At 37.6% G+C, this 21,600-nt stretch overlaps 2 protein-coding genes across 14 annotated transcripts in view; one reads left to right on the top strand and one right to left on the bottom strand.

The window, feature by feature from the left end:
• The window catches only part of LOC145503091 (dihydroxy-acid dehydratase-like), an 85,433-nt gene that overhangs the window by 5,908 nt on the left and 57,925 nt on the right, over positions 1-21,600 (top strand). For both annotated transcript variants that reach the window (XM_081482533.1, XM_081482534.1), the window contains exons 2-3: positions 10,212-10,268; positions 11,992-12,030. In XM_081482533.1, coding sequence (XP_081338659.1) covers positions 10,212-10,268; positions 11,992-12,030 — 96 coding nt within the window. The remainder of the gene's footprint in view (positions 1-10,211; positions 10,269-11,991; positions 12,031-21,600) is intronic.
• The window catches only part of LOC145503127 (uncharacterized), a 382,969-nt gene that overhangs the window by 356,067 nt on the left and 5,302 nt on the right, over positions 1-21,600 (bottom strand). The window contains exons 5-7 of one of the 12 annotated variants that reach the window (XR_014051428.1): positions 20,349-20,594; positions 19,924-20,240; positions 13,246-19,709 (exon numbers count right to left, since the gene is read on the bottom strand). The exons of 3 other annotated variants lie outside the window; for them this stretch is intronic. Coding sequence is in view for 3 of the 9 variants with exons in the window: in XM_081482584.1 (XP_081338710.1) it covers positions 20,478-20,594 (117 nt within the window). In the remaining 6 variants the exon portion in view is untranslated. Of the gene's footprint in view, positions 1-13,245; positions 21,534-21,600 lie in introns of those variants that run through there. 8 more of the 12 variants (XR_014051430.1, XR_014051432.1, XR_014051433.1 and 5 more) reach the window with 8 other exon arrangements.

Here is a 21,600-nt window from a genome sequence, read left to right as displayed (position 1 = left end):
TAACCAGACTATGACCCGTGACGACAAGCAGACATCCTCCAAATGAGAACACAGCTGGTAAAAACGAAACTATAACTAAACTCATTTCTTAGAGGTGCAGTCAGCGACAATCGTTCCAATCTTGACATGCACAGAATTGACACAGAAATATTCAACGCCGTGCAATGTTATTACAACCCTGGTGAAATATGACCACCCACTACCATTTACCTTTTTATATTAAATTTTGTTGTTGAATGAATAACTTGAAAGAGTGACAAAAGAAGGAATCATGGATGAAAACTTTACTTCACTTCGTATTAAATATAGCAAAATTTACAGTAAAAAAAATGCGTGTTTGGACAAAATTAATAATCTTTTTTTATAAGTGTACTAAGGTACACTTAGTTTACTGCATCGGTAGTAAGGGACATTTCACGGTATCTAATCTATCAGACACCAGTCACCAGTCACCAGTCAATAGTTACCAGTCAACAATTACCAGTCACCAGTCACCAGTCACCAGTCACCAGCTACCAGTATTTTAGACACGCCACACTGCAACGTGCAAAAATTAAGGTCCTTTTGTGAAAAATTTTTTTTCACCCAAATCGTCACTAAGCATGGTTTTGTACTCACCCCTTCATTTCTTTACTACATGATGAAATGTTCCACGGAAGCCGAGAAAATTGAATATGTGAAAATGAGTTAATTATTGACTTCGGAGGACAAAATGGAACCAAATACAACAAAATTTCCATTCTTGTTGTATAACGGCTAACAGTTGCAAAAACAATGGAAAATAAAAGCGAAAGACTCATGTTAAAATCAATCTGAAAACAATAAATCAATTAATTTCTTTGCTGTGCGACGGAATATTACAGCGCTGCGGAAGAAAAATTAAAGTTGTAGGTCAAAAAGATGACAAAAACAAGCCAATTATTTTGAGATAAATCATATTTCACTTGTGTTAAATTAGTGCCCACTTAGTTCTTTTCTCAGGGGTTCTGTAGTAGCTGAATAAGGCTCCAAAAAAACATATTTAAAGGAAAGGAATAAACTAAACAAACAAACCGCGTAGGTCACTGTAAATTAAATAGATGTATGCAGAAATCCAGTGGGCAAAAATACTGTTCCCTTTTAAAACCTAAAATTCCCAAATAATGGCAACCAAATGAAAGAAACGTGACAGGAACTTCTTAAATAACAATCAATTTTCATTCAAGATGAGGCCAAAAAACCTATCTGAAAGCCAAAAAATGTTCAAAATTTCACAGACATGCCTCGCTACATGACCACATGTTCAAATTAATTCTTCACGCTAAAGCAAAAGTTTGAGGTTTTACCAACGACTTTTACAGTAATTTTATTGGTTGTGGCATTATTAATTGTTCCAAAAGTTGAATTCAACTTTGAAGTAATACTGTACATTACCATTTTTGTCCAGGAAGCTGCTTTAAATCCGCAATCTGTATTCAAAACTCACTTTAAAGCACACTGATCCTCATGTTTTCGAGGAGGCTGAAGGAAGGAAAAATTCTTCATCAGAAAGGTTTGATGACTCGGTACACCTTGATCTTCCATTCTGAGGCCACCTAAACATTGATTTGTGTTTTTCCTTTCCATTTTAAGTCCCAAAGAAGTAATTTCTCAGTTTTAGGAACGAAAACAAGATCTTGGAAGTTTTTAGATTTGGTCCACAACGCGCCATGATTACCTGCACTTTTGGAGCGTGTGATTTTAAGACGAAAAACTGTCTTTCTAGGACCCCGTAAGTCCTCTAAAAATGTGCTCAGTTAGTCGATTTTGATTGGTTTGTTTGTCCTTAACAACAATAGAACAATAAGAGAACCAAAAAGTGTTCAGGGAGGTCAGAAAAGGCAATTGTCCTCACATGCTTTTTCACGGCCGGTTACGGCTGGCACAGGCATTTTTTGGGGGGGGGGGGGTGGTTTTCGCATGGCCGGTTTATGGCCGGCACAGGCGTCAATGGGTTATGGCCTGTATGACGATTTTAGTGCGATTAAATAGATTCATAAGCAGGTGAATATTAACGTTAAAAGCTGATGTTTCGGCGTCATCATGACACCATTCTCAAGGCAAAGTGAATAAATAATGCGAAGATTTGATTTCTATACAGTCTCTACAAATTAGCATAATAACAAAAGATCACAAGTTCTTCAAGTGAATACCTTTGTGCAAATGGAGTCCATTTGCACATTTAGGGATAGTTTTCTTATAAAAAACATCTTAATTAGGCAATCAGATTTGTTAGAATGTTTAGTAAGCACGTTAAATTGTTCTGAAAGACAGGAAGGTACATTAGAGTTATGTTCGCTCAAATAATGTTTACAAATTGACGACGAGTTTTGTTTGTGTCCATCAACGCATTTGTTGAGGTGGCCGTGAGTGTAACCAACATATCCTACATCACACAGGTTATACTGAAATTTATAAACTAGGCATTGTTGGTAAACAGTGGCTGGCTTGACTTCTTGAACTTAAAGGTCTTCGTTAAGTTTTCTGATGATGAACACGGGTTGAATTGTGGTCTTGATTTTTGCGCTGAGGTCTGTAAGACGCTTCTTCATTACATTAACAGAGGCCTGATCTTTAAATGGTATGAGAACTCAGATGGTGGGTGTAGTTGTTTTGGTAGATGGAATGTGCTGCTGGTCTTCTACCTTGGAATCTACGAATTGCTTGACAAGCAAATTGAACAAGTGCCTCAGGTACTTAAGCTTTAAGAATACGGTCTCAAGTTGATCGCATTCTTGTGAGAAGTATGACCAGTCGGAAGATGTGTAGTAAGCTTGATCTAACATGGTGGTAATTAGACTGCGCTTGTACCAATTATGCATGTGGCTCTGGTAGTAGAGTAAGAGGTCAGTATTAGTTGGTTTTACATAGACATTGGTCTTGATTCTTGGAGCTAAGTTTAACAGTTCAATACCGATGAAAGGAAGTGAAGCATTCCTTTCCACCTCCATAGTATTGCCTCTTACATTGCCTCTTACTCCACTACCGTGTCACAATGACGCTGAAACATTGGCTTTTAACATTGATATTCGCCTGCATATGTTTTAAGAAATCATTATTGATCAAATAAATTCACTTTCAAATGGCCGAGATTCTGATCTAGAACAAATCGAAAACAATTTCAAAGATTCTGAAGATGGATTTTGGGAGAAAAACAACTCAGAAGATATTGTAAGAGATTCTGAAGTATACTAGAAATTCGAGGCCAGTGTGGTTCAATTGCAACTAAATAGCTAAATACCCTTCCAATCGCCAGTTTTACTTTTGGCATCTAGTTTATTCGGATCGTGTATTTAGGTGACAAAAAGCTTGACTCTAATTTGCATATATGGTGACTGTAACACGATACTTCTGGTCACGTCTCAGAAAAAAAAATCTCGACTTCTGTTCGGCTCTTGAGATATGTTTGCTCGTATATCAAGACAAATGGTTTGTTTCAGCATCAAATTGGAACAGCAGACATAATTTTTTGTTTTGCTATAATTTTTTAACCTTTTTTCCCTATAAAGATCTACTGAGTGAATTTTTGTAAAAGAAATATTAGTTTCCATGAAGGCAACCTTTTTTTTTTTTCCAGAAAGTACTTTTTGTGTCCTTTCTAATGAGATATGGTAAACTGCTCTGCTGTAAATGCTTCGTGAGAGTATTATGTAAAGAATATCATGTGATAGAATGAGTTAAACAGAATGTGTTGGTTTACTTAACTTAGTTGATTGTCTGGATCATATTCATGGTAAGATGCGTAAGTTACTGGAACAGTACAAGTGAAATAGTTTACAAAAAAAATTGTTAGTTCATACAATAACGTTCAATATCATTGTTTTCAATCAGCAGAAGAAAGTGGGGGCAGCTTTAGTGATTACTATCCCTAGTTGTAAAATCTTTGAACCTAACTCGAAAGCCGGCCTTTGCCCACTTTGGCAAACAGGAAGAAAAGCCATGTGACGAATTTGATGTAATCTATTGTCTATACAAAATGAAGTAATCTCATTGGTTGCTATGTGTAGCAAAGAATTGTGATTGGTCTAGGAAAATCATGCCACAGTCAAACTTGAATTAAAAATTTATTGCTTCTCGTGGATTGAAAACTTACAGTGAAAGTAGAATTAAACTGCAAAATCTACAAATCTTAAAGAAAATGCTGAAAAGTCAAGTCAGTTTTTTTCATCGGAGCAGCCCTGTTAGCCCAAAAGCTTGGATGTTGTCTTGACTATTGCAAGAGTTGAAAAAATACGTTTGGAAAACTTGCAGTTGCAGTCAACACTGGAGAGGGTCGTACAGGGCGGGTCTCTGGCACAGTTCACGAACGGAAAAGATAGAGGATCACGGATATAAAAATTTCGTTTTCCCCAATCATGAAAATAAGCAAGTAAGATACTCTTTTTAATGACCTGTTCTTACACTAGAAGCAGTGTTTGAAGAAAGCAAAATCGTGAATGGCTAAGTCAAGGCTCTATATTGCAATCGCATACCTAAGTCACTCTGGATAGACGACTCTAACCATTCAGAGGACTTGTGTCTGAAAATCATGTAGAATAGAGTGGTAAAATCACGAATATCGGTTAATAATTCAGGTTCTTCACGGGTCACACAAAACCTTCAGGTCACAAGTCACGAAAGAATAATTTCCTAAATTCACGTTTCACGGAAAAGAAAATCAGCTAGTCACCCATCAGGAGAATACCCCTATACTACCCTCACTGGAGGCCCTTCGATCAAGTTTTGTATGAAAGGAACATTAGTGACAGTGGAAATTTTCTCCTCTGTGGTTGGTGATTCTCAAATCAGTTTGATATAGTGTTGGAGACACCTTATAGTTGGGATACACAGGGCTTGACACTAACGGTAGCCAACTAGCCACAGTCTAGCAGAAATTTAGTTTTGGCTAGTAGGTTTTTGATTTCCACTGGCCACTTTGGCTAGTCAACAAAATGAAATTGGTTGAACTAGTTTCTGTCTTCTGCAAGGAAGACAAACACAAAATTTACACTTTTCTTGGAAACAAGGTCAGAATTTCATTGTGGGTATATGAATGTACCGGGCATGTGCTGTTCAGCACATTTGCAAATTTGAGGTTGTCTACTTTTCACTGGGTGGTACGTAAACAGGGAACTGAACATGGTAATTATGTTGAAAGAAATGTTTGACAAACAAGACAACATTTTTTGAAAGCATACATCAATGCTCTTTTTTGTTACAAAATATTTTTCATGGGCAAAATAGTGCAGAACTGTAAAGGGATAACATTTCATTTAGCGTAACAATACATGCCTTGGGTGATTTGTCGTTGTACATGTATACATACATACAAATTTACCACTACAGAAATAATTAGATGAGAGAGATTTATTTCCTTCAAAATTTAAATCAGCCATTTCTAACAGTCAAATTTTGCCAATGACAGCTTACAGTATTGTTCAGATAGTTGTTTTGCCTTTAAAACATTTCTACTGTGCCTGTCTGTGAAGAAGTCTCGACAGTTATAACAGTGACATCTTGGGGGTCTCAATATTTTTCCAAGGAAGTCTCAGAGAAAAAGAGAGTCCTTAAAGTCTTTTCGGGAACTGGAACTTTTTTAAAACTAGTTTAACAACAGTATAATTACCAACATTATGTATTAAAGAGAGTTGCTTGCATTGTGCCTTCAAGTCTTGCTAGTAATTCTGCTGTTATTGGACCTATCTGAAATTTTCGCGACACACTAATTTTGCAAATTTCACGCTTTAAAAAAACTCGTGAAATAAAAGTGACGCAAATAAGTAAGTGCCCGGAACATAACACATTATGTTACTGTTGACATATAGTCCTGCCATTGCGTTTTTGTTACTTTTGACATTATTGTACCTTTGAGAAAGTCAGTTTACGAAATTCAAAAACATGTTTAAGTAACATTGCCAATGAAATAAATTTTGTGTTACTCAAAAACGTGAAGTTAAACTGATTCAAAATACAAAATTTTTGCAAAATCACCGAATTTAAGTGTTGCAAAATATGCGCACCCCCAAATCGCGAAAGTGTCATGTAACAAGGTAGCCAACCACAATGCTTGGCCAGTAAAATTTTTTTTAGCTAGTAACATCTAAGTTATCACTAGCCACTAGGCTAGTATGTTGAAAAGTTAGTGTCAAGCCTCGGATGCAGTCGGCCGTGAGCTGTATTGAGCCCTACTTTTCTGGCTACTGTGCCCTAAAACAGACTGGAACATTTGCATTGGAAAACAAGATTAAACTTAAGCTTGCATGTATGTGTTTATTTAAACTGATGATCAATGTTTTGATGTTTCATTCCTGGAATCAAACTGTGTCAACAATCATTTTGAGACTGAGAAAAGTTGAATTATTGAAATAAATTAATGACATAAACATATTTTTGCTTATTGGTTTTGTTAAATTCGAGACAAAGCAATGGATTCTTACCTTAAAGTAATTTCAAGACCAATTTTGTGTTTGGTTTAGTCTCTCTCGACTTCCGACTGAGACTGCTCAAGTATTTTTTTCTGAGTCATTTTCTAGAAAAGAAACATCTTTTTCTTTCTTCTTCCAGACTCTCGTACCTGTCCAATGCCTCCTCAAGAATTTTTTGTACCTTATCTTTCCCCAGTCATGTAAAATATTATCTAAATTCTCAAAACTTTCCGCCATTTTAAACACACCGGGAAAAACTTTGAAATGATGACGTCAATCGTGTGTCTGTCCTTCAATAGATCATAAGTGAGAACCAATCAAAATGCGAGAATAACTTGGGTTATTATATAATGCTTTACAAGCAGAATTTGACACCTCTGTAATTTGCCGGGTTCGGCAGGTGCCAAGTTATTAAATGTTGCTTGTCTCATGTCTTGCCTCATTTCTATTGCAGAAATGTATGTTGTATCTCTCTAGTTATTTGCTCGGAAGGGACAAAGTCAGTGATTATGTTGATTCTTTGCAGTCTATATTATGATGCCGGGCCCAGTTGTTAGATTAAAACTGTGTCAAGTTATGTGGCTTGTTACAGCGTCACCAGATACTGCTGTAGTGTTACTTCGAAAATCTTAGAGATCCGTTCTGTGTCTTCAAAGTTATGTTTCTTGCATCCTGAATTTGTTCAAGCTTTTTGTCTCCTGAGCTCCACATTTAGGTTTATACCTCCTTTTATACCTCCTTCTTCCCGCGCTTCATGCTCGTGGTCACGCTCCACACTCGTGTATCGCGTTTTGCCCTCTGCCCTGCTAATCCACCTTTTCTGCAGGCTACAAAATAAGTCATTACTGAAAAAAAATCAGCTTTTGAATTATTGAAAGTGACATAATTTGGAGGCTTGGTGGTCTCATGGTTAGTCTACTTGACTCCAGATAGAGTGGTCTGGGTTCAAGCCTGCTTGGGGACATTGTGTTGTGTTCTTGGGTAAGACACTTAACTCTCACAGAGCCTCTCTCTACCCAGGTGTACAAATGGGTACCGGTGAATTTAATGCTGGGGTTTGAGTGAGCTAGGGTCCTGTGATGGCTGTACCCTAAGAAAAATTCTAGGGAGCCATTCAGGCACCCAGCCTTGTAGGGTAGGGTGCCCAGAAGTCAAGATCAGTAGTCCGAACAAAAAATAAGTTAAAAAATTAATTAATCGATAAATTAATTATAATTATCTAATAACATTGTTAATTGATATAAGATAACCGACTGACCCTCAAATAAAAATGTTTTGCATAGGCTCTGGGGCATTTATCCTATTTACAGATGCCAAAGATAAAGGTTCACATGTAATTTTTTGTAATACTGTTGTCAAAAGTAAAAGACAAACTTTTCGCATTTTTTTGAGTTAAAATGGTTGTTATTTGTAGAAAAATTAAGTACTTTAAAGTGCCACTAACCCCCAATTTTTTTTCCTTTAATAAAATCTACTAGTTTTCCTGATTATTTCAGTGAAAAAATTATCTCGATTGATAAAATCCCTACGTTTCTACAGGCGTTTAAACATGTAATTTCTATGTTCACGACCATGCAAAGTGGGATCTGGGTCAGGCTACTAGTGACATCACTTCGGGAACCAGGCTAAAACACTCAAGAGACTTTTGACTGGACAAGAACTTTAAGTGAAAGAACTGTATCATCTAGCATTACAATTCGAAGTCTAGCTACAATTTGGACGGCTACGATGTACATATTTTTTTTCCATTTCGAAGTGCGGGTCGCCAGTTGAGATTGGCGCATTGTATAATTATATTTAGGCTGGGATCGACGATTTGCCGGTCCATTTGGGTTATAAAGGTGCAGATAATGACTGAAGAGTTAGCTTACAGCTCTTAAAGAGTTCCAAAGATGTCAATGAACACTAAGAGTTGGTAATTTGACTTTACGGAACATGCAAATTTCGGAGTGTCAAAACATTTTTACATTCAAACATTAATTTCCCCTGCAATACAAGTTAAAATGCGATTCAGTCGAACTCCACTCCTGCCTACTTCTCCAGATCCATGATTGAAAATAGTTTTACCATAAGAGATAAGCAGAGATGTTGGCAAACAATATTTGACGGTGAGGTAACTTTTCACTTCGTTATTGTTGACCGACTGTAGTATACAATGTATGTATAGTCAATTGCTGTGTACGAACACAAGCTACACAAATTTGCATATTTCGATTCGTACTAGAAATCATGGAAAATCCTTCGACAAGATCTTGAAAAGAGGTACAATATACTATCAGTTAAATGAATACATTTTTACTTCACTGTTATTTTGAATGAACTGACCGTTTTACGCATGCTAATAACCTGGGAGTCCTCGACTTATTAGTTTGCATTTTGGTTGAATGACAAGTGCATTCTTCCTTCAGCAGGAAAATCTCCGTCGGTAGCTATAGAGTTGAATCTTAATCGTTTGTTTCACTTTCCTCATATATTTATAAATGCTTGATCCATTCTAAGTTTGTAATTTAGATATATTTCTTCCCTCAAAGATGAAGCTCAATGAACAAAACAATTCTGTATTCGGAATGGCCATTGAGAAACATGGCCGGATTACCGGCGACCTACGGCGTGCATGTGTTTTTATTAAAATCCACAAATACAAAGCTAGTTCACCAGTTCGAAGCCTCCACAATCTTCTATGCGTCGTTGGAGAACATAAGTTTCGTTTACTATTCTTTTAGACAAGTCTCTACTTTGAGTGCAAAAAACGTGATGTGTTTAATTTACCGTGTAATTTCCTCACCTATAATTTCGTCTGCGACTCGGAGGATCGTTTGTGCTCGAAATAATCAGATGGCTTCCAGCTTAGCCCAAATTCGTCTTATGCAGTGACAATTTCAAGCTTTCCACTAGAGATAGAGAAGAATATACAGGCATGAAAATCTCTAGGTTTTTACAGTAGTGGCAAACCTGAGATTGGAGAAATCCTCAATGGCTTCCCAGCTTTAGCTTTGCACAGATCAGCCCACTTCTTTGGTCTTTTTATCGTTTAAATTTCTGGAAGAGTTTCATCTAGAGGTATTGAATGAAGAGGAATACTCTATTCTATGCATCCTGTATTGCTACAGCCTTCAACAACATATCTTCTTTGCAATCTGCAATGATTTTGACACACTATTGCATGTTTGCATACATTCTTCTCAGAAACAAAATATTGTTATTCCCGTAGTGATGTCAGAAGCCAACTCATCCCATTCTCTGCTATTCCTCGGTTGTAAACATGGAAAAGGCCAAATTTACAAACGTTCAAAATTCATAGAAAATTAACGAAAATATCTACAATGATAATTTTTTTGCAGTGGTGATCAGGAGAAAAAGGAAATTTATATTAGCGAAAAAACAAAATTGACACATTCAATGCTATTGAAGTCATCGTGAGTAGTGATAAGTTAATAAACATTACTGAGCATTACTGAGCTTAAAATTCACCATCTTTATTAACTTATCACTACTCACGATGACTTTGATAGCATTGATCCTAGCAGTATGCAGGACAGCTGTCATATATGAACTCAGCTAAATGACCTTGCTCTCCATGAGTTCTCGTAGCTCAGTGGATAGAGTGCCCGCCTGGTGTTCGGGAGGTCATGGGTTCAATTCCTGTTGGGGACTCAGAATTTTTTCTTTGTCTCACACTCGTGTCATGTTGATTAATTCACCTTCACATTGTATTGCCGAGCTTAAAATTCACCATCTTTATTAACTTATCACTTATCAATTTTGTGCTAAATTTTTAACTTTCCTCAGGTCAACAGCAAAGTGCTTACTGGTGACATTACAGATCCAACAAGCTGGATTAAAAAGGTAGTCAGGAAGTTAAAACAAAACAATAATAATTTATACATTCTGTTGGTTTGTTAGTTTGGATGTTGTTGTTGCTGCACTTGAGTCTGCCATATGTAGCATGAAAGGCTGTCTGTACATGGTATTACAGCTATTATTTTTACATTGTACATTCCAGACACTGCAAGGGTTAATTTGAATCATACTGTTTTGATAAAGACACCTCATATGACTGCAATGATACCTCTGTCAAAGCCAGGTGTCTTGCATGTATCTCATTGCAAATTGATGGGGATAAACAATATAATTTGACAAGAAAATCTGTAACCAAAATTTGTTGATTTTAAAGTACTAAACGAGGGAGGCGTTGGGATTTTTGGTTTTGCAGATTTGGCCAATTTTTGTTAGTTTTTGCACTTAAAAACTGTGGTTTTTCAGTTTTGGTGTCTTGTGCGGTTTTGCTTGTTTCCTCCAATTTAGTCTTTGCTTTTCGGTTTTTGTCAACAATGACGGCAGTTCTTCCGATTTTTCTGCCCAATGCATTTTACGGTTTTTCTGGTTTTGCTGAGGAAGTTACACCCCGCAGTCGTGCTTAAACATTAATTCCAGGGACCACTTACAGTTAGAGGAATGCATGACAAGCCTAGTCCCTTTGACAGCCATTATTTGGGTTGTAACAGCTGCCAAGCAGACTATGAAAAGCTAAAAATAATATCAAAACAAAAGACTATTTCTCGAATTTCTGGCAGCTGGGGTAATATCTTGTGGACTTTGACCTTAGACTGTGGTCCATCGAGTTTCTATTGTTCAATTGCGAGTTGTCTCCTGTTTCATTGCGGGAATAACATTGTGCTCACTCGCTCCATTCCTGTGGAATAAAAGCAAAGGAGAAACTTGTTGGTTGTAAAATAAAGTAGTTTGGTTGTAAAATGGGGCTGCCATGGTGCCTACACAAATGAAAATTCTGACAATGGCAATCAGAAAGTAACTTCAGAATTTGGTGTTTCTTTTAAACAAAAATCCCCTAAAATCATTTTATCGTGCTATTTGTTTCTAGTTTCACATTGCTACAGGTAGCCAATTTACACAAAAAAGGAGCTTTTTAGACTACAATGTGTTCTGCACTAACGGGGGAATATATTGCAGAAAGAACTTTGGAAAGTAAAACAAGTTTAGACGTATAAAAATTAAATAACAGAGAAATTCTGAAGACTACTAAAGCTTTGTTAGTGAGGGCTTTTATTTCAGTTTTCAGTTTTGGACGAAATTTCTTGCAGTTTTCGACAATTTTTGCATGGTGTTTCAGTTTCTAATAAGCCCCCACACACCCCTCCTAAACTGTAGAGTTGCATCATTTCAGTTGTTGTCGTTGTAGTTGTCATCATACGTACATGCCCATAAGCAATACTCCTAACCATGATGACCATAAGAAAAGGAATTCTTGGGTTCCTACATGTATGAATATGGTGCTCTGCTTGGTGACCCTTTGGGCTGCTGAAGCTCCACTATCATCTGTTTACCTTTGGCACAAAAACTGTCAATAACAAAAACTTATCAAAGAATGACTGCACCCTGACTGTTTGAATCAAATGCAATGATTATGAATCCTCCTAGACTTGTTTTATTGATAGTTAAAACCAGGTTAAGTTTCAAGACTAAAAATATTAAATATAAACTTGATCCTGTGAGTATTTTATTCAAATCCTAGTTTTCAGTGCATTGTTCTTTGCTTTTCTTCTTGTAGACTGGAGCAAGAGCACATATGAGAGCTATTGGTTTCAAGGTAGTTATTTAATTTATTTATTCTTAGGGTGTATTCAGAACCTAAGGTCCCTTTCAATGGTCCACTCTAAATTGATATTTTAACCAAAATAGATGCTCAGGTGTGGATAGATTGAGAAATATGGTGGGTGCTTTTGTTTTCTGGTCAACAAACTCAATCCCTGGGTCTTCTTAATGTGCCATCGGCAAAACAAACAACAGACTGACAAACCAACATGAGATCATCAAGGTGTATTATGTGGTGGTTGGTCAAACTATCTGGAATGGAATTACTTTTTTTTTTTGTAGAAGAAAATAATAATAAATAAATATTTCTTTCGACCTCATTTTAAGTTGATCAATATTGTGTGTTCCACTAAATACGCTTGAAATGATGAATTACTGGCTCTAATTGGAGCCTGAAAATGTTTTGTTTAGGCTTCATAGCTGTTTTGTAAATTTCTTCAATCTCTTTAACTGTCCTTAGTGCTGCTGTTTACAGTGCAGTGGTGGTTGCTTTATTCCATGATCTATCATCTCAAGCAGAACTAAACAATAAGAACCAGATGCTTCAGTGTCCTCTTAATGCCACTGTCAATTGAAAGGACATGACAGTAGAACTATTTTACAAGTCTATCTGAAAAACATCCACTAAAATTTGATAATACTCTCTTGTTGTGAACAGACAAATTAAGTTTTATTATTATTGTTGTTGTTGTTATTATTATTATTAATTATTAATTATTATTATTATTATTATTATTATTATTAAACAAATTTCTATTCTGCACAAACTGAGTCTGCCAGATGGTAATAGCATTGGGAACACCACACAATCCATTTATTTTGCACATCATTTTAGCAACTTGCAACTGTGTCTTGAATTATAACTGTTCCTTATCTTGATGAAGGAACAGGTTATCAATGTATGGTAGTTAAGGTGCCCAGTAGGTCACCTTTGATACATCAATATAGAATTAACCTGGCTTTGAGGCTTTCAGGAGAATGGTTGACCATAATATAAATCATAAAAAATTCACGTTTAGTTCAATTCACAAAATTTTTTGGAGAACTTCCTTTTTGATGCAGACTTTCAAATAAGAAAATAGCTAGAATAAATTATGGTTTGGGCACCTTAAGTTGCATTTTACTCGGTAGAGGGCTAAGAGTCAGTTACAGTACTCACGCTATAGTTTTTCCCCTGAAAAGTGTCATTCTGCAATACTTTGCAATATTTTAAGGTGGCTCAAAACAGTTTCCAGCACTTAGATTTTGATGGGTCATCATAACCACTGTTTATCACTTGATGCTACAATGATGGTATCAAAAAACTGCCCAATCATTGGTGAACACGTTGTTATCGTTTTCATGAAGCAATAGGTTACTACAGCAGCAGTATGACCTCCTAAAAACACCCTTAATTATAGCTGTAGGGGCCTATAATTCAAAAACAGCGTGGTGAAATTTTCGAAAATTTAAGGTGGCTTTGAACCCTGCCTAGATAATTTTTTTAAACTTTGCCAAAAGTTGCGTCTTATCATGCTTGTCAAAAGTTGATAATATAAAAAAAATTTCACCATGCCGTTTTTGAATTATAAGCCCCTAAAGCTGTAATTAAGGGTGTTTTTAGGAGGTCATACTGTTGCTATGGTAACCTATTGCATCACGAAAATGATAACAATGTGTTCACCAATGATCGGGCAGTTTTTGATACTAGTGATTGTAGGATCAAGTGATAAAGAGTGGTTATAACGACCCATCAAAATCTAAGTGTTGGAAACTATTTTAAGCCACCTAAGACTGGTATCAAATACAGCAAGAGAGTGACTGACTCGTTAACTTTAAGTTACAGAAAGTCATTAGTCAAGGGTAAGACATTAATTGTTGCAATTGTACAAAAAATTCCAATGCAACCAATTCAAAAATGTAACTTCATTATACAAGTATGAGCATAACTTGTTTTTAGTCGTAGATACACAAAGTGTACAAAGGACTATTGTTAGGGCTCAGAATATGCAAATTTGTCACTCACTTAGATGTAAACAAATCCATAGGTCAGCGACCAATATCGATTTTCTGACGTATCGACTTTGCAAAGTAATGCCACAACATAATATGTTGAAATATACTTCAACAGTTACGTTGAACAGAGTGCAATGTCAAAGTGGAAAATACACTTTTCAACTGGAAACTGAGAATGTTTTGTCGCTCTGAGAACTGTTCCCAGCCTTGGCCAATAAGGGTGCATGAAATCACATTCATTCATAAACGAGAACAGTTCTCAGTATCCACCAATGAGAACGGGTGAATTTTTCATCGAAAACAAAATGTCTGGTAAGCATCTGTCATGAATCACCGATAAGTAATTATTCTCGAACGTTTGTTTGTCATCACCTATTAACCACACACGAATGAGTTTACACAATGGTCTTTTATCAATAATAGTCGAGTTGAATCTTTGTGAATTTCGACTATCTACAAGAATGGTGTTTACGTGGCTCTTTAACTAGGCTTATCAACAACAACAACACAAAAATGTACTGGGGATATTAAACTGAAAACTTTCTAGTTCAGCCGCACAAGTCCACATAATTGCGTTGCGGACAATACAACGTGAAATTCTGCTTTTCCATTTTTCTTTTCTAACAAGCATATCAAGGAAGGTGGCAACTTACCAACAGTGTGTCGATCCGTCGTCCAAATGCAAATTTCATTAACTTTTTCCTGGGTCCATAAATCTGGAAAGCGAGAAATCATTTTCCCTGAAATTTGCGCCAAAATTTTCCCACACTTGTTTAGCCACTGTTTCATTACGATCTCTTTGAGTATTTCCTCGGCAGCTTGGAGGATACCTTGTCAGTTCTGATAATTTACCGTTTGGTGCAATCATTTTGATTCATTCTTCGGCGCAACTCCAAGCTCCTTTCTCTGAAATCTACCCTTAGCGTGCGCCAACCCGCCACGCCGGACGATATTTCCGATTTATGGCTACTTATCAGAACATATCATATATTGAAAGGTCACCGGCAGGAGCTTTAGGTCAAGATATTTTTAGAATTGAGAACTGTTCTCGTTTTCAACCAATGGACATGGTTTATATTGCTTGTATATTCGCTTGAAACAGCTTTATAAACTGATTATTTTCCTGGACGGATGATCAGTAATTCTTCGGACTACAGAGCAAATAAATATTCTGCTGAAATCTAACACTTAGAAAGCAATAATTCATGTTTTCTCAAAACCACGAAATGACGAAACGCGACTAGGGCTTTCGAGGTGTCATGTTACGAGATCACGAGTGTTGCATGTTGTTTTGACGTCATGTCACTCATCTCCGTTCATTACATTTATGGGAAGACTGTAACCTGAAAATCTGTTGTCTTGGTTTTTCTGTCTCGGTGGCCTTCCATAAAATAATATATTTACGGCAAACCGAATAATAAAATTTCGCATCTTAGCGGGAATTGTCTGCCTAACGTATTTTATCGCGCTCTGTAAGGGTGGCTGAGCATTGAATTTTCACTGAACGATTTCCTGTGCTGCATAGCTTTCTGTTCAAACATTCCCAGAATTGTTCTCGCTTTCAGCCAATTGGCATTTTGTTTATCTGAGAACTGTTCGCAAATTCAGCCACTTAGCGTCAGAAAACCATGACATAATTTGCGTGTCACCCCCGAGAAGTATTTTCCGATCGTAGAAAAGGGACTTATTGTTAAATTGTGAGAACTGTTCTCAGTCTTAGCCAATAGGCTGATGTCAGTGTATCACAAGTAATTTAGTTACTTGTGACGAGTGGTAAAATCCGATACCCGCCGAGACCCCTGTTTGAAAATCCGAGACCGAGACCAAAACACGCAAGACTTCGACACCGAAATAAATGCAATATAAACGAGACTTCGAGACTCTTCACAAAGGCTGTCGAGATTTCAAGATCGGATGAAAAGTTTGCGAGACCCAAGATTTTGGAAGTATCATTTGCCACCCCTTTTAATGGATTATGGGGACAACGAGTGAAATGAACTTGGCCGACAATTTCTTGCCTGTGAAAAGGCTTTGAATTCTGGTTGTTTTTAGTAATTCTTTCACGCTCTCCACCGGGATTACTCAGCATTGAATTGTCGCTGAACAATTTTCACGCTGCAGAGCTTTCTTATTTTAACATTCCTGTAACTGTTCTCGCTTTCAATCGGCTGGCGTTTTCTTTGGCCGAGAACTGTTCACAAATTCAGCCACTTGGCGTCAGAACAGACAATGGTATAATTTTGACAGGTTCCGGCTCAATTGCCTTTGTTTATTCTTGGTCTTGACTAATCGGCACCCTTGTTATAAAAGCAGCACTACAAGCGTCACAATGTACTAAAAGTTTCTCAAATGAGACATTTGGTCGTGTTTTGTCCTTCCTGTACCCTTTTCCCTTCACATGACCGGATATGATACAATGTGATGATGCAACTGGTTATTTTGCTTACAAAACGACCTAACATAAGGAAATTGTGTTCAAAATGCGAAATGGCTAGCAGAGGAACACTACCGTGAGAAACTGTGCAATACATCAATGCTGACTCAATTCAGACAAAAATAAATTCAATTTTTTGGAGTATGTTTTTACTCACTACACCTTGGAGAAGGAGTTCAAGTTATCGTGAGTAAAATCATAGAGAATATGACCAGACGGAAGAATAGACCACTTCGAGTTAGCGGAAGGTTCGAGTTTTCACGGGTTTCTTTCGCGCATTCTAAGGATGAATTGTTGCTGAACGATTTTTTCGTGCCGCAGAACTTTTTTGTTTTAACATTCCCATAACTGTTCTCGGTTTTAGCCAATCGGCAATTTGTTTGTCCGAGAACTGTTCTCGAATTCAGCCACTAGCTTTCCGCGCCTTGAAATGAATGTGCCTTTGTGTACTCAGTCTAACCAGAGAGCCTCCCTTGGCGGTGTATATTGGCTAAATCATGGAAATCGTGTAAGTTCAGCAAATTTGAAAATGGCCTTTATTGAAATACTGAAGCGGCCGATTTCCTTGTCAGGGTTGCTTCATCTCACACTCACTCAAACAATGGATTTAGTGATCATGAGTGGGCTCAAATGTGTTACTAAATAAAAATTTTCATCCTCTTGTCACCTCATCTCAGTTTCCCAGTGTCCCTGTAAATAGAAATCATGCTCTTACTCCACTGGAAGACTCCACAAAATTTGGCAGGGATGAAAAGGGCATTCAATGCAGTCAACAATTTGAATGTGAGAGTTCCCTTATCTCTAATATCCGAGAGGTGTTCTCGGTCTTGGCCAATCAGAATCTTATTATAAGAAATATTCTCACGGAAAGCAAAAACAGCATTACAAGCGGTACAATTAAGATGAACTTTGTCGAATGACACATTGGGTCTTGTTTTGCTCTTTCTGTTCGCCTTTCTCTTCATATACGCCTTTAATGAGCGGTCGGGCAAAATTCCGCAAAATTGTAAAGTATTTGCCAGCGTATAAGCCATTGACGCATACAAAAAATAGTTCCAGTCCAACTGTCTACCAGTTGCCATCATTGAGCAGCCTGTAGGCAATCTGCCATCTGTAGTCATCGATGTCATGCTATAGAGGAAGACGAAGTAGATATAATAAATGAATTTATACAGAATTACGAAATTGGCCTAATTTGCGGAGTGAACTATATTTGCATCACAGTTAAGGGTTAAGGATCGCCGAGTAATTGGTCCCTCACAAAATGACTGGATCTGTCTCGATATATAGCTGCAAATTCGGCTTGTTGGGAAAAAACGATTGGCACAAAACAATTGCCTGAATAACTTGTTCTTGTTTTGGTGACTTTACAGTGGCTACAATTAAAAAATAACTACGTTGATGAAGTAGAGCATTTCGGTTGAGACACACCTGTTGGAATGTGATTTCCTTTCTTTCTGTAATGCACTCCGCGATGTAAGGAAGAAAAGTGACTGTGTCAACTAACGCATGTCAGAGTCTAACTACATCCATGGTAATTTTCGGTTTAAGTATTAAGAGAATGAATCACATTCTAAAGGATTACCCTCAATACGTAGCCTCCACAGCTGACATCATCGTTTTGTAAGGGGTGAGGACTGGCCAAGTCAGTCCAGTAACATCCCTCAAGCTGGCTCCTTTTAGTTAGGAAGACCCTTGCAAGGAACTTGTGAATTAATATAGGCTTACGTCATGCTTGTCATCTCTTTTAGAGGTCTAAATAACGGATTGTAATAAATTGTCCCTTTGGATTTTCGAGACGAGTCGAGCGCAAATACATTTATCAAGATATCGCTTAACATTTAACGTGAGGGAATAACAAGTGCTCTTATCTTTATTGTGGTCTAGGCATTTTGACGACACTGTCATGATTTAGGTTACCGTAGCTCATATATTTGTTGGTCTAATTTTGAAATTGTGTCTGTTAGGGATCAAATAAGGTTTGATTCACACCCAATGCCATAGCCTCCGTCAGGAGTTTAATCCCCGTCTTTTTCAGATGGAAGGTCCTGGTTATACGATAAATTGTTAATTTCCATGGTTCTTTTGTAAAACTAAAAATGATGAGCGAGTTCAAGAAAAGCCAATGAGCTTCAGTTTGTCTAAGGTGATTATCATCGGTGGCGGTTATGTTTAGGTTAAGTATCTGAGCCTGTAATTCCCCATAAGTATACTTACGCCTAGTGTCCAGTGATATCACTGAGCAGCCTGACGGGGGAACACAAATTTCTTTTATGCCGAAATGTCAAGTTGTAACCAAATGCAATAAGCAGACATTGGAAAAAAGTACACAGGTTGATAAATAACTATGACAATTTCTTCTTTGTTACATGACGGATAGTTAAGCTTGAACATAAAAGGACGCAGTAGTCTTGCACGGACATTTCTGAACGAGTTCTTGTGAACTCCTTGGTGCTCCATGGGTAAACAAAAATTACATTTACAAAAAATTACATTTTACATTTCCAATGACCAACATTTAGATGCCCTTAAAATTTCCCTCTATTTCCATTTCAAATTTTAAGGGAACCCTTGCGTAATTGTGAGCCTTATGTATACCAATTTTTAAAAAAAATTAATTCTGCACGTACGTTCAAAGTGGTATGAATGTAATGTGTATGTCAGCTACTTACCCTTTTGTGCCAGGGCTTCCCTTGCTTAGTTCTTTCATAGAAAAAACTATTCGCGGTGACAACGAACTTGCCCTGCAACTGTTAAAGAGAGCTCTTAAACTACTTTTAATTAAAATTGCTACTCGTGATGTGACGCAACATTGACCGTAACAGTCATCTGATACTTGCGTTTTTGTTGGCCCGTTTTTCTAATACTGCCATATACGCATTGATAACCTGTTATATTAAAGGAGACTATTAGAAGCTCGCAAAGATAAAAAAAGGTGTTAATTTGTTCTGCATTTGTTTCTATAAAGTGAAACCGAAAATCAAGAGAGCGCTTGAATCTTGCTCCTTTCGCATTTAGTGGATGCGTAGTTAACTGAGTGCGCATTAGCCGTTTCTTATCAGTAAAATCCTACTTACTGAATCATTTAGCCATCCAGGTTGTCGATGGCTCAAATAGAGACACCATTAAAGATTCGTGGATGTCCGGCATTCCTAATTGCAGTGTTTTGATATCCTTCCAATTCAAGTAACACCAGTTTTGAAAGTGCAGTAAGGGGTGGAAGTGTCATTCCATATGGCTTGAACCTGACGAAAACGAATTTTTCCCAAATTGTAAAAGGGTGAAATTGTGGTAATACGTTTAAAAAAGACGTAGTTATCAAAAAAGCAAAGCAAACTGACTACAGTAATAGAGTTGAATTCCTTTTAGTTTAGTTCTCTTTGGGCAGCCAATCCTTGGTAACTCCCGGCTACCGCATTTTTAGGCTTTTTATGTCAGCTATCAAATGATGGTAATTACCTGAGAAATCTTTAGTCTTTTTACTAGTGCCTCTTTGCACTGAGGGAATGCTTCTTGGACTTCCTGTATTCTGGGGAATGTTAAGGCGTTAGCCAGTTTGTACCAGCTTCCTCGGCTTCTAGGTCAGTGATAAAGACCTGTTCGGTGTCCACAGTCTCCATTGTTGCCTGAGCGGGCCAACCCAACACAGCATTTTTTCCATGAATTTGTTCCAAAAACGTTATCGAAAAAATGCCATCTTCCGCCTTCAGCACTCTCCCCAAAAAGAAACAATCGCAGTTACTGTATGCGACAGCGACAAACATGCCACTGGATACCTGCAAAGGAAAACAGCTTATCAGTAGTAAATTATTTTCTGGTACATGCAAACCATTTGTGAAATCAACGTAATTCATTCCTTTCTACGTAGCCGTTCATCTGTTTACCTCTCGGCTTTTCGTAGGTTCCTGTTCTTCTTTTCTTTCTGAAACGTCCAATTCTTGGAGTCCTCTCGTCTCCGCCACTCATGGTGGCGTCATATTATTGGTGTCTTTATGGGGCATCTGCTAAAAGAATCAGACATAAGTTAAATTGACAGCAACATTCAAATAGATGATGCAAGGGTGGTTACTTGCCGATTCCAGCTCTTCGGGTGACTCAACTTTCATTTTCTTCCAGGGTGTGGAGGTACTCTTAAAAGCAATGACAACAATATTACGAGGTGGTCAAAGACAGTTGCGCTACGGCTATATGGGCTCACTAGTAACAGTGTCATGGTTTATGATACTATATATTTGTCTGCCACTCCCAATCTCAGTGCTAGAGAGTTTAGGTGGTCGGTTCGTTAGAACGTCCGAGTTGGGACCGGGAGGTGCCATGGACTAGCCTTTGCTGTACAAAAGAAAAAACACTAGGATAACAATGTTAAAGTACCTGAGATGAAAGCTAGTGGAGCCTACCACGTTAAAGTTCGTACATCCCGCCAACGCATAGTAGAGACACTTGCAGTTGGTTATTACATACAAAATTTCAAATTGGTTCCTAATGTTCATCTATATAGATCACTCAGCCCTCGACCTAATATTTCCCCTAGCCATGATACCTTTACTAGTCAGTATTGATGGATTTCTTTGACTTTCTTGTCTGAAAATGAGGCAGATTAGATTTTCTTCAAAAGTGACACAGACCCTTCCTTCACAGGAATTTATGAAAGGGACCCTTAGTTGGTACAAACGTGCGTCGCTATAAACGGCAAAAATGAAAAGCAGGTTACTACATGGCAAGCACTCAATTACGTAGCAAATCTTTTACTCACAAGTGGTATTAGCTGCTCCTCGATTCCTGTGCAGTTTCTGTGAACTTGTTGTCCTTCCTCGACATTTATCTAGGAAAGGAGAGTAAATCGACCCTTACAGATTGCATAACACTTCTTGTGGGGTATTACTTCCTCCTTTTAACTTCGGTTGTCACGTGAGTTAAGTAGATATAATGGTAATGTATAAAGGCAGCACTTACTACAAAAGGCATCGGTATGGCGTCTAATGGGGCTCCCACTGTTGCTTCCGGTGACGAGGAGAGAACAACGCTTGAAGAGTGCTGGTCAAGAGCTTTTTGCCCGACGATAAGGTTATCTGCAGTGAGTAAGGGAAACTAGCATCTCAGTCTTTGCCAAAGGAGCAAGACAGATTGTAAATAAAA

The sequence above is a fragment of the Orbicella franksi genome, chromosome 11, assembly GCF_964199315.1.
Source record: "Orbicella franksi chromosome 11, jaOrbFran1.1, whole genome shotgun sequence".
In the NCBI taxonomy this organism is placed as follows: Eukaryota; Metazoa; Cnidaria; class Anthozoa; order Scleractinia; family Merulinidae; genus Orbicella; species Orbicella franksi.
The sequence above is the reverse complement of the archived record's forward strand: the minus strand, read 5'-3'. Positions and strand labels throughout refer to the sequence as shown.